Source organism: Eimeria acervulina, genomic scaffold (assembly GCF_000499425.1).
Source record: "Eimeria acervulina Houghton genomic scaffold, Eah_scaff245, whole genome shotgun sequence".
In the NCBI taxonomy this organism is placed as follows: domain Eukaryota; phylum Apicomplexa; class Conoidasida; order Eucoccidiorida; family Eimeriidae; genus Eimeria; species Eimeria acervulina.
Genome location: NW_013549978.1, coordinates 22,132 through 34,650, shown reverse-complemented (window position 1 = coordinate 34,650; position 12,519 = coordinate 22,132). Strand labels below are relative to the sequence as shown.

At 48.9% G+C, this 12,519-nt stretch overlaps 3 protein-coding genes across 3 annotated transcripts in view; all 3 read right to left on the bottom strand.

Annotated features, from left to right (window-relative positions):
* Positions 1 to 2,827: 2,827 nt before the first annotated feature.
* Positions 2,828 to 4,544, bottom strand: EAH_00028140 (hypothetical protein, conserved; the record flags this gene model as incomplete). Its single annotated transcript, XM_013396361.1, has 6 exons — positions 2,828 to 2,849; positions 3,011 to 3,156; positions 3,376 to 3,476; positions 3,836 to 3,868; positions 4,093 to 4,161; positions 4,322 to 4,544. 6 exons carry the CDS (start codon positions 4,542 to 4,544, stop codon positions 2,828 to 2,830), a joined length of 594 nt encoding a protein of 197 aa, XP_013251815.1.
* A 1,799-nt stretch (positions 4,545 to 6,343) lies between these two features.
* On the bottom strand, positions 6,344 to 9,174 carry EAH_00028130 (hypothetical protein; the record flags this gene model as incomplete). The annotated part of the gene is made up of 8 exons (XM_013396360.1): positions 6,344 to 6,439; positions 6,648 to 6,730; positions 6,877 to 6,997; positions 7,215 to 7,290; positions 7,446 to 7,481; positions 7,728 to 7,870; positions 8,110 to 8,197; positions 8,270 to 9,174. 8 exons carry the CDS (start codon positions 9,172 to 9,174, stop codon positions 6,344 to 6,346), a joined length of 1,548 nt encoding a protein of 515 aa, XP_013251814.1.
* Positions 9,175 to 11,038: 1,864 nt separating this feature from the next.
* EAH_00028120 (lipoate-protein ligase a, putative) overlaps positions 11,039 to 12,519 on the bottom strand; it is a gene marked incomplete at both ends in the record, with an annotated part of 2,013 nt that continues 532 nt past the window's right edge. Inside the window, 5 exons of the mRNA XM_013396359.1 lie at positions 11,039 to 11,109; positions 11,547 to 11,649; positions 11,789 to 11,849; positions 11,953 to 11,968; positions 12,100 to 12,229. Coding sequence (XP_013251813.1) covers positions 11,039 to 11,109; positions 11,547 to 11,649; positions 11,789 to 11,849; positions 11,953 to 11,968; positions 12,100 to 12,229 — 381 coding nt within the window. The remainder of the gene's footprint in view (positions 11,110 to 11,546; positions 11,650 to 11,788; positions 11,850 to 11,952; positions 11,969 to 12,099; positions 12,230 to 12,519) is intronic.

Below are 12,519 nucleotides of genomic sequence, written 5' to 3'. Positions count from 1 at the left end.
AATTTTTAATATAAAAAATACAAATTAATTTAATTCATAGAAAAAAATGTTATTAGTATAATATTTAATATAAATAAAAATATAATAATATAATATTTTACTCAGTATATATAATAATATATTATATTAATTAATTTAATATATTGATATCAACTCCTTGGGGGGAGGCCCCTGGGGGCCCCCCAGGGGCCCCCCCTGCTGCGGGGGCCCCTCAGGGCCCCCAGCATATAGAAGTATATTACTTTTATTATTTCTTTAGTTGTTTTGCAGTTGTTTGGTTAAGCCTTTTGCTTAAGGGTTTAGGGTTTAGGGTTTAGGGTTTAGGGTTTGGGGTTCTCGCTACCCTCCTACGCTGTTAAGAGGGCACCAGATGAAGCAGCAGCAGAAGCAGCAAACACAGCGGTAGCAGCAGCAGCAGCAACAAAAACAACAGCAGCAACAGCAGTAGAATCAAATACAGCCGCAACAGCAGCAGCAGCGACAGCAGCAGCAGCGCCAGCTGCTGCTGCAGCCAGAGCTGCAGCAGCAACAGCAACAGCAGCAGCAGCAACAGCAACAGCAGCAACCCCAGTAACAGCTGCAGCAACATCAGTGTGGTTGTTCCAGCCGTTTGCTTGGTGCCCCTCAGTAGAGCTCGTATGCTTCCCGCTGTTTAGGGTTTAGGGTTTAGGGTTTAGGGTTTATTGATGGCTTCTAGTCGCCGCTTAGAGCGGCTGCTCGCGTGTGGGGGGGTTTTATTAGCGGGGGTTGAGTCTATGAAGATTGAACTGAGGGGAGCCGCAAGCAAACACAAACTCTACAGGCAAGCGAGGGTTTAGGGTTTAGGGTTTAGGGTTTAGGGGGTAAGGTTGTCTAGGGTTGAGGCCAAATCTAAGGGTTTAGGGTTTTTTCTGTTGGTGCTGCTCCCCGGTATTCGCATGGCAGAAAAGGGCTTAAGGTTTAGGGTTTGTGGTTTAGGGTTTAGGGTTTAGGGTTTAGGGTTTGTGTGCAGCGCCTTTGCGAAGAGTTTTTTGCCTGGTCTTCGCCTGTCTAATTCAAACATAAAATTTGTTTTGGTTGAGGGAGCGCAGCGCAACGCACTCTCATTCACTCTCAGTGAGGGTTTAGGGTTTAGGGTTTAGGGTTTAGGGTTTAGGGTTTAGGGTTTAGGGTTTGGGGTTTGACAGAGAATGTTGGCGGGCTTCAGTCGGTTGCTTCAGCGTGTCTCTACTACTGCTGCAACTGCTGCTGCAGAGCGGGTTGCAGCTGCTGCTGCTGCTGCAGCTGCAGCAGCTGCTGCAGTGTGCGTGTCTGCTGGTGTTGCTGCTGCTGCGATCTGTGTTGCTGCTGCAGAGTGTGTTGCTGCTGCAGCGTGTATTGGTGCTGGTTTTTCTGCTGCCGCCTGTGCTGGTGCAGCATTTGCTGCTGCTGCTGCTGCTGTTGCTGTTGCTGCTGCTGCAGGCCGCGGGGGGGCCCCCATCGTAATGAACATAGATTTATATAAAACCCCTCACCAACTCATGCAGCGAATGAAAGACCTCCATGCCCTAACAACAGTTACAGGCTAGTGCAGCAGCAGCAGCAGCAGCAGCAGCAATAGCAGCAGCAGCAATAGTAGCAGCAGCAGAAGAAGCACGAGTAGGAGAGGCAGCAAGCCTTTGCCTAGGCTGCTAGTTAGCGCAGCAGCAGCAGCAGGGACAGCAGCAAAAACAGCAGAAGCAGCAACAGACGCAGGGTTTACGGTACAGATATCTGCTGGATTTTAGGGTTTAGGGTTTAAGGTGCTGTGCCTTCTCGTCAGGGCAAGTGCTGCTCTAAGTGTGTCTATACTCTCCGCTGCAATATTTGCTGCAGCTTTTGTATATACCTAGGGTTTATGAGGGTTTTCTGGGGCTTATTATGGTTTGTTAGGGTTTAGGGTTTATTAGGGTTTGTCTTTCTTGTTAGGGCCCCCATTTGGGGTTCTGCGTAGGGTTTAGGGTTTGTTGTTTTTGTTAGAGAGGCTTGTTAGGGTTTAGAGTTTGTTAGGGTTTAGGGCTTATGGTTTGTTGTCCTTGCTAGAGAGGCTTGTTAGGGTTTAGGGTTTGTTAGGGTTTAGGGTTTAGGGTTTGTTAGGGCGTAGGGTTTAGAGCTCTCTGATTGTCAGCTGTTTAGTCTAGTGGTATGACTCTCGCCTAGGGTTTGTTAGGGTAGATTGTTTAGTGGTTGATAGGGTCTAGGGTTTGTTAGGGTTTAGGGTTTGTTAGGGTTTAGGGTTTGGGGTTTGTTAGGGTTTAGGGTTTAGGGCTCCATGACCGTCGGCTGTTTAGTCTAGTGGTATGATTCTCGCTTAGGGTGCGAGAGGTCCCGGGTTCAATTCCCGGAACAGCCCCTTTGTAAAATCAATTTAAAACAATTATATTTATTTTTCGTTTGTTTGTCTTAATACTGTCTTATAATTTTAATTAGTTTTTTAATTATCATATTTCTTGTATATGCATACATAGAGCAACAGCTGCCTATACACCTGAGCGAGTATACTCGCAGCTGCAGTAAGGCTGCTGCTAATTAAGCAATGGAATAGTCATTTTAATGAAAATAAAAATATTTAATTTATATAAAACTTTAAACAAATATATTTACTGCCGTTATTTTCTGTTTTTTGTTTGTTTTTCTTCTTCCTTGCTGTTTGCTTAGCCTCCTTGTGCGCGGTGTATGTACACCCCAACAATCCTTCTTCTTATGCAATAGACAGAATCTGAATGTTTCTTAATAAAATTTGTTTGTTTAATTTGTGTATTTGTTTAAAAAACAAAGATGAAAAGTAAAATATTAAGGTGTAGATGTAGATGAAAATAGATTAGGGGTATTACTCATACCCTTTAGTATTTCTGAGGTGTATGCACGGGATATTTTTTTTAATGCTTGTTTTGCTGCTGCAGATACACTGCAATCAACAGCTTCAATAATATGAATAGGCCCAGCTATTGGAACCTGTGCAAGGAAGGAATTTGTGTGTGCTGCTTTAATCTCTAACCCTAGCAGCACATACCCGTAAGACAAGCAATCATCTGCGACTGCTTTTATTTCTTTTAAATTCTCACCCCCTCCACTTAAACTCAGACGGAGGCCAACACGCCACGGCAAAGCCACCTCAACGCTGCTGCCTTGCCGGGCCTCGCGGGGGCCTACCTCCAGCTGCACACACAAACCCTCATAAACCCTAAACCCTAAACCCTAAACCCTAAAACCCTAAAACCCTAAACGCACCTTATCCAACAGCCCTAAACCCTATTCTAACGCTATCAAACCCTAAACCGCTGCAAGCATTCAACACTTATATCCTAACACCCCTAAATCCTAAAACTCCAAAAACCCTAAACCCTAAACCCTAAACCCTAAACCCTAAACCCTAACCTGGTTGTCTGGCTGCGAGAAGTAAGCCCACGGGTGGTTAGTCGGCGAAGCAAATTTTTCTCGGTGTTGGAAGGCCCGCTGTTTGCTATCGAGGAGGGTACCTGGAGCAAACCCTAAACCCTAATAAACCCTAAACCCTAATCCCCAAACCCTAAACCCTCCTCGTAAATTGCTGCATTCTGTTTGTTGTCTATCATCTGGTGTATAGGGTTTAGGGTTATATAGGGTTTGCATCTGCCGTTCGAAGGAGGGAGTATCTGACTGCTTGAGGTTTAGGGTTTAGGGTTTAGGGTTTAGGGTTTAGGGTTTGTACCTCCGTGATAAAGGAGACACTGTCTGGAGGCGCCTATCGGATAATAATAAACATCAAAGTCCTCGACGAAGAAGGACAAAGCAAAAGACGACGAATTATGCAAACGAAAGAAGAACCACAGCTCCCCTCCAAATAATAAATCTTTACCCGCCACATCAATCTTCAGTGTACCAGGAGCACCTGCACACAAACCCTAAACCCTAAACCCTAAACCCTAAACCCTAAACCCTAAACCCTAAACCCTAAATTAATAGAGGTTGTTAGAACAGATTCCATTCATCCAACAGAAATCTACAGAACTCGAGAGATACTTAAAAACAACCCAAGGTTTATGGTTTAGGGTTTGGGGTTTAGGGTTTTCGGCTCGCAGAATTAGGGTTTAGGGTTTAGGGTTTAGGCCCTACTCTTGTTTTCTATGTTCGCTTCAACAGCCCGTAGATGAGGGGTGGAGATATAAATCCCCAGGAAGCAGCCTGCACGCAAACCCTAAACCCTAAACCCTAAACCCTAATCCCAGCCCTAAAAGCTACCCCTAAACTCTAAAACCCATCCCTGTAAACCCTAGCGCTACGCCCAAACCATAAACCCAATCCCTAAACCCTAAACCCTAAACCCTAAACCCTAAACCCTAACCTCCAATTGCGCAAGCAAGAAAGAGCAGAGAAAGAGTAGCAGTGTAGCAAGACAGCATAAAGAATCTTGAAGGACCCCTATGCCGCTGCTTGACAGGGCGACCCCCTATATCTTCTTCAGCACTTCCCTCTCCTTCTTGCTGCTCTAGGGGTTCAACTGGGGGCCCCCAAGGGGCCCCCTGGGGGCCCCCCTCGCTGCCAGCTCGACGCTGTCGGAGACTCATGCACAAGCTCAGTATAAACCCTAAACCCTAAACCCTAGATGGTAAACCCTAGGTAGACCCTCGCGCCACACTCATAGAAAAGAAGAAAGACAGACTTGAGCGGAGAAGTGAATTGGTGCTGCTGCTTTCAGCAAGGGTTTGTAAGGGTTTAGGGTTTAGGGTTTAAAGGGTTGACTGCTTGCTCGATCTAGGGGGCCCCCCGAACTTAGGGGGGCCCCCTCATGCCAATCCTACTGATCAATACCCTGCAGGGAGGGCAAAGCGCGTTAAATAGGGTTTTAAAATTAGGGTTTACCCCTCTAGGGTTTAGGGTTTAGGGTTTAGGGTTTAGGGTTTAGCGCCTGAGCCGCCCTCCTTCCTGAGTGTGACACTGCGAGTAGAGGGAATCAAATGGGGTTAAATTAAAAGAAGAATAAATAAATAAATAAATAATAATAATTTATTTAAAATAAGAAAAAGAAAACCGAGCAAATTAAACAGTGCAGCCAACTGCTGTCGGTGGTTTGACTGTTGGGCTGCCTATACACCTCAAAAGCGCAGCAAACCCCAGCAATATTTCTGCGTAAAGTAATTAAAATTAATATTTTTAAATTATAAACAACTTATTTAAAATATTTAATAAACAAATTCGTTTCCTTTTTACTCCCTACACACCAACCTAACTATCATCAGGGTTTACTCTGTGCAAAGCGCGCCTCTAAACCCTAAACCCTAAACCCTAAACCCTAAATTTCATAGACAGCCACTAATGCCAAGGCTTAACACTTATTGTACATAGAGAGCCTATCCCTAAGCTCTAAGCCCTAAACCCTTATTTCTAAACCCTAAACCCTAAACCCTAGACAAAGTGGGTTTTACTTAAAGTAGGTATATAAATGGATTCGCTGGGGCTGGCTGCTGCATGCAGACGCTGCTGCATATATATTGAGGTGTCTATACACCTCAAAACCCTCTGCAGCGAAACAAAGAGAAGGCAACAACACATACAAACACTAAAAACTCACTACAGCAAGACAGCAGCAGCAGCAGCAGCAGCAGCAGCAGCAACCCAGGGACTTGAAAAAAAAAGCAGCAAGTCGTGCGGCAGTCAATTCATTCGCAGACACTCTCTTCCTGCGGCTGCTCGCGCTGCAGCTAGCTGTAGCTAGCTGCAGGTAGCTACAGCTGTGACTAGCTACAGCTGTAGCTAGCTGCAGCTGCAGCTAGTTACTACCAGCTCATCAGCAGCTAGCTGTAGCTAGCTGCAAGCACGATCGGCGGGATACGGCTCCCAGGCAACCGACTCTACCCACAAAATGCCCCCCACACATACACCTAGCCAGCCAGCTAGCTAGCTAGCTAGCTAGCTGCTAGAAGGTGTGGGGGGTGAACTGTTGGAGGCGTTCAGGGGAGCCTCCTTGAAACGCCTTCTTGGGCTAGCTAGCTAGCGAGCTAGCTAGATAGCTAGCTAGCTAAATAGATAGGTAGACGGATAGATAGCTATCTAGATAGCTAGCTAGCTAGCTGGCTAGCTGCGCAGCTAGCCGTAAGGACCTTCCAGCTAGCTAAGGGTGCGGGGCTTTGAAGTGCAAGTTAGCGAGTTAGCTAGCTAGCTAGCTAGCTAACTACAACTTCAAAGACAGGTAGCTAGCCACCCAAGCAAGAACTAACGTCTGAATCAAGTATCTAGCTAGCTAGATACATAGCTAGCTAGCTATCCACCTAGACACATAGCTAGCTAGCTAGCCAGATTGATAGATATAGATAGATGGATAGCTAGCTACATACGTAGCTAGCTAGCTAGATAGCTAGCTAGCTAGCTAGTCAAGTATCAACAGCGAGCCGTCAGCGAGCGGCACCGCGTCTTGGTGTTCAGCCTCCGGCAAGGGGGGCGACTGGGAGGCCCCTCCAGCTCCCTGCAGCAGCAGCAGCAGCAGCAGCAGCAGCAGCAGCAGCAGCAGTAGCAGTAGCAGATGTAGTGGAGCAAAGGAACTGGTAGTAGCAGCAGCAGCAGGAAAACCTGCAGCAGCAATGTGTGCTGCTGCACGAAGAGACTCTAATTCAGAATGCTAGCCAAGTCCCCCTTGAAACCCTAAACCCTAAACCCTAAACCCTAGCACCTACATGCTGATGGGGGAGAGGGCCCTGCGGGGCCGGCAGCAGCACATCGATTTGCGTTCCCTCTTCTATATCGAGCTCGGCGCTGCCTATACACCGCAGCAGCAGCAGCAGCAGCAGCAGCAGCAGCAGGAGTAGCGGCAGCAGGAGCAGCAGCAGCAGCAAGAAGCAACGGCATTAACTACCTTTTCGCCTGAGGGTTTAGGGTTTAGGGTTTAGGGCTTAGGAGGCATACCTATTTGGGTCTCGTGAGGGATTCTGTCTCCATCGAGACTAAACACAATTAACCTGCAGCAGCAAACTGGCAGCGAAACTGCTGCTGCTACTGCAGCAGCAACCTCCCCCACAGTCGCCTCCTGCAGCAGCAGCAGCAGCAACAACAACAGCAGCAGCAGCGCAATAATTACACGCGAAAAAACACAGAGCATTACCCTTGTGCAACTGTTGCTGCGGCAGTTGCTGCTGCTGCTGTTGCTGCGGTTGTTGCTGCTGCTGCTATTGCTACAACAACTGCTACTACCGCTAGCAGCTGCTGCTGCAACTACTGCTGCTGCTGCTGCTGCTGCTGCATACCTTGGGCAGCTGGACGTGATTAAATTTTTTGTTTTTCTCCTCTGACCCGTCGCGCCGCAGCACCGCCAGCCTCACGCTGCAGCAGCAGCAGCAGCAGCAGCAGCAGCACAAAGGCGCATCCAGCAACAGAACAATTCAAGTAACCAAACAGCAGCAGCAGCAGCAGCAGCAGAAGGAGCAGCAGCAGCAGCAGAAGCAGCAGCAGCAGCAGCAGCAGCAACAGAGGATTACCTTATCTGCGGCAATTTGGAGCCAAGAGGGGCCCACCTGCAGCAGCAGCAACAACAACAGCAGCAGCACATCGCCCTTAATGTTGTCTGCAGCAGCAGCAGCAGCAGCAGCTGCGCCTTTGGCTGGCAGCAGCAGCAATGACAGCAGCAGCTGCTGCTGCGTGCCCATTAAAGCAGCAGCCAGAGCAGCATCCAGAGCAGCAGCAAAAGCAGCAACAACAACAAAAGCAGCAGCAGCAGCAGCAAGAGCAGCAGCAGCAAGTGATGAGAGACATAAACTTACCCGTCTGCATCAGGTGTCACTGCAGCAGCTGCAGCAGCTGCTGCTGCCTGCTGCTGCTGCAGCTGCTGCAGCAGCATCGCCTTCCAGTGCTGCTGTTTTGTCTCTTCTGAATCCAGCGGCCCTTCTTGGCGCAGCACCTCAACCTAAACACGCAGCAGCAGCAGCAGCAGCAGCAGCAGCAGCAATAGCCGCAGCAGCAGCAACAGCAGCAGCAGCAGCATCAGCAGCAGCAGCAACGGCAGCAGCAGCAACGGCAGACCCAAGCGGAGTATCTGCTAAGCCCCAGATGACTAACGAACAGCAGCAACAGCAGCAGCAGCAGCAACAGCAGCAGCAGCAGCAGCAGCAACAGCAACAGCAGCAGCAGCAGCAGCAACGGTACCTCCTTTGCGAGAGCCTCTGCTTCCTGCTGCAGCAATTTCTTTTTCTTGTTCAGCGCCTGTCTTCTCCGTGCACTCAGCGGTGTCGCCCTGAACCGCACAAACCCTAAACCCTAAACCCTAAACCCTAGTGAAAGCCAGCAAGGAAGGGATGCTGCTTACTTGTTGACTTCGTCTAAGGAGGGGAGGCTGCTGCTGCTGCTGCTGTTGCAGTTGCTGCTGGTGGTTGTTGTGATGCTGCTGCTGCTGCTGGGTGGGTTGCTGCTGCAGCTGTCCTCTGCTTCTATATACGCCTTTGTGGGGCCCCCCCGAAGCCGCTTCCTGCTGCGTCTGCTGCTGCTGCTGTTGCTGCTGTCGGTGTATGCTGAGTTTGTATGCTCCTTGGAGTCTTCGCTGTTCTGCTGCTTTTGCTGCTGCTGCTGCTGCTGCTGCTGCTTCTGCTGCTGCTTTGTGCAGAAGGAAGAAGAGAGAAGAGAGGAAGCATCTAAGGGGACGTCTTCGTCAAAGCTGCTGCAGTCTGTTGCTGCTGCTGCTGCTGCTGCTGCATCAACGTCTTCTGCTGCTGCTGCTGCTGTTTCTGCTGCAGGGCTGGTCCTCCGCCTGCGAGGTCTCCCTCGCTTTGTTCTTGTTGTTGCTGCTGCTGCTGCTGGCTGAGACGATGCAGCAGCAGCAGCAGCAGCAGCTCGAGAGCTCTTGCTTCTCTCTTGATTAAAGGAAGCAGGGGGCCCCGGGGGCCCCCCTAAATCTTCTAAGTCATCAAAGTTGTCGTCAGATATAGAATGAAGAGATAACTCCTCCCATGCTCTCTGCTGCTGATGATGATCCTCGTGCTGCTGCTGCTGCTGCTGCTGCTGTTGCTGTTGCTGCTTCTCCTCCTCCTGCTGTTGCTGCTGTTCTTGCTGCTGCTGCTGCTGATGATCCTCGTGCTGCTGCTGTTCCTGCTGCTGCAGCTGAGCCTCCGCATATTCAGGAGAAGCAACAGCTGCTGCAGCGTTGCTGCTGCTGCTGCTGCTGCTGCTGCTGCTGTTCCGGCAGTGAATCCCCAACAAGCCTACGGCCCCCCCCATAGCCGCAGAGCTGCTGCTGCTGCCTGTCAGTGAAGGGTTTATACTACTACTATTAAAAATAAGGGTTTAGGGTTTGGGGTTTAGGGTTTAGGGTTTAGGGTGGAGCTTCCAATAATCGAGTAATAAAATTTAGAGCAAAGCGGAGTCAAGGAGGCAGCGAAGCTCTCTTCAGTGCCGCTAAGGGTTTAGGGTTTAGGGTTTAGGGTTTAGGGTTCGCGGTTTAGGGTTCCGAGCCCAACCACGCAAAAATTCAATTGACTTAAAGGTGCAAAATATGGTCTAATGGCGCCTTGCTGCTCTTCGGGTTTAGGGTTTAGGGTTTAGGGTTTAGGGTTGAGGGTTTGGGGGTTGTATTTGGATGCGGGTGGTTGGGGGCCCCCGCGGGGCCCCCAACACCTGAATGACAGCACTGATAGAGAACAGCAGCATTTTATTTGTTGTAAAATAATAAAAATAAATGTTAAGGGTTTAGGGTTTATAAAAACTGAAGGCTAAGCTGCAGAGGGCTTTGTTTGTCTGCTGCTGCTGCCGGTGACCCCCGAATGGCAGTTGGGGTGTATAGGCAGCTCTGGGGTGTATAGGCAGCTCTGGGGTGTATAGGAAGCTCTGGAGTGTATAGGCAGCTCTGGAGTGTATAGGCAGCTCTGGAGTGTATAGGCAGCTCTGGGGTGTATAGGCAGCTCTGGAGTGTATAGGCAGCTCTGGGGTGTATAGGCAGCTCTGGGGTGTATAGGCAGCTCTGGGGTGTATAGGCAGCTCTGGAGTGTATAGGCAGCTCTGGGGTGTATACCCAGCTCTGGAGTGTATAGGCAGCTCTGGGGTGTACAGGCCGATGTGCTGGCAGCATTTTGGCGTGTACACAGTGTGGGGTGTCTAGGCAGCTGTGGGGTGTCTAGGCAGTTTGAGGTGTATCCGCAGGTCTTTTGTGTTTGAAGTTCCTCCACTGCCCCTTTCTTTAGCTGTCTGTACACCCCGACGGAGCTCGCAACGACGTACTCCCTCTGGCTAGCTAGCTGCAACTAGCTGTAGCTAGCTACACCTAGCTGCGACTAGCTGCAGCGTCCTGTGGCTGGCTAGGTGTATCTAGCTGTAGCTAGCTACACCTAGCTGAGGGTAGCTGAGACTAGCTGCAGCGAGCTGTAGCTAGCTATGTGTGGTTAGCTGTAGCTAGCTGTGGATATCGGTAGCTAGCTGAGCTGGGTGAGGCCGTAGCTAGCTGTGGCTAGCTGCAGCTAGCTATTGGCTGCCTAAGTAATCATATTCCTTTCGTTTCGCTGCAGCCACAGGTTCAAAATTAAGCATCTCAAGTAAAAAAAAAAGAGACAGAGACAGTAAACCCTAGACCTGCTGCAGCAGCAGCATCTGCAGCAGCAGCATCTGCTGCAGTAGCATCTGCTGCAGCAGCAGCATCTGCTGCAGTAGCATCTGCTGCAGCAGCAGCACCTGCAGTAGTGGCAGCATCTGCTGCAGCAGCAGCAGCATCTGCGGCAGCAGCATCTGCTGCAGCAGCAGCACCTGCAGTAGCAGCAGCATCTGCTGCAGCAGCAGCAACTGCAACAGGAGTTGCTGCAGCAGCAGCAGTTGCTGCAGGTGTTGAGGTGTATATAAATGGAGACAGACAAACAGAAGCACCCTAATAAAAAATAATAAAAATTATATATAATAATAAATAAATAAAATAATATTATTTAAGTAATATTAATATACACCGCGAACAACCCGAAGATGCCTTGTAAACCCCAAACCCTAAACCCTAAACCCTAGATTCAGAAGCACATGCCTCCATCGAAGCAAACCCATTCTTCTCACCACACACCGAACAACTACTGCTCTGTACTTCCTCCCAAACCCTAAACCCTAAACCCTAAGACTGAGATGCCTCAGCCAGCCACTCTGCAAACTCATCGACCTTCTCTGCATGTCCTGGGAACTTCGCTGCAGCAACACAAACCCTAAACCCTAAACCCTAAACCCTAAAGAATCTGCAGTCTTGTGCATGACGCCTCTCACAGCTTTGCTGCTGGGGGCTTAGGCTGCGGGTTTGAGCTGAGGGTTTAGGGTTCAGATGAGGGTTTAGGGTTTAGCTGTTGACGGTTTAGGGTTTTGAAGGTTTAGGGTTTAGGGTTTGGGTGTCCTTACAGCGGAGGGAAGTAATCTTGGCGTGTACTCCCGCAGCAGTGTAGGCGGCACCTGATGCACAGGAAAGGGTTTAGGGTTTAGGGTTTAGGGTTTAGGGTTTTCTGAGTGGGGTCCCCAGGAAACATACAAGCTTGACGGCGTAGGGTTTAGGGTTTAGGGTTTGCGGGGAGCGGTGGTTGTGCGCTGCTCCCTCTGGAGTGGGTCCCGTTCAGGGTTTAGGGTTTAGGGTTTACCTTTAAGGGCTTCAGCAAAGGCCTCAGTTAGTTCCGTATAAAGACAGTCGCTGTATATAACGCAGTCATCTACAAACCCTTTCTCAACAGAGAGCCCCACCTCCTGAAGAGCAAACTAAACCCTAAACCCTAAACCCTAAACCCTAATAAACCCTAAACCCTCATAAACCCTAAACCATAATAAACCCTAAACCTTAGTAAACCTTAAACCCTCATAAACCCTAAACCCTAACGCGACGCACCGATCCCGATGCCCTTAACTCAGACAGCCAGGTTTGGAATTCAATATCTCCCCCACAAACCCTAAACCCTAAACCCTAAACCCTAAGCTCAATCAAAACCCTTAACCTTAGTCCCTAAACCCTAAACCCTAAACCCTAGGCCGTAAACCATAGGCTGAACTTACGAGTGATCCTCCGTCACTGAATCAAAGCCCTAAACCCTAAACCCTAAACCCTAAACCCTAAACCCTAAACCCTAGCTTACGAATGATCCCCAGGGGAACCTGGTATTATATTTGCAGCTGAAGTCCGGTGTCTCTCCGTACACCCACCGCCAATCCTGAAGTGCTTGAAGATGCCTTTTAAATGAAGCAAGGTTTGTAATTGCTTCACCATTAAAGCGAAATTCTTCTGCTGCTGCTGCTGCTGCTGCTGCTCCTGCTGCTCCTCCTGCTGCTGGGTCTACACCCTCAGCAAAATGCCTAAAGAAAGATGCTCTTAGGCTCTCACAGAGCTAAGCACAACAAACAAAGCATAAAAAACAAACAACGAATATAATATATATATATATATATAAAGAAAAAGAAATAGATAAACGCCTTCTCCTAAATAAACAAACGAGCAAACCCTAAACCCTAAACCCTAAACCCTAAACCCTAAACAAATTCATTTTTAATACATTGATACCCTGCATCCACAGGGTATATATATATATATATATATATATCAGGGTTTAGGGTTTAGGGTTTAGG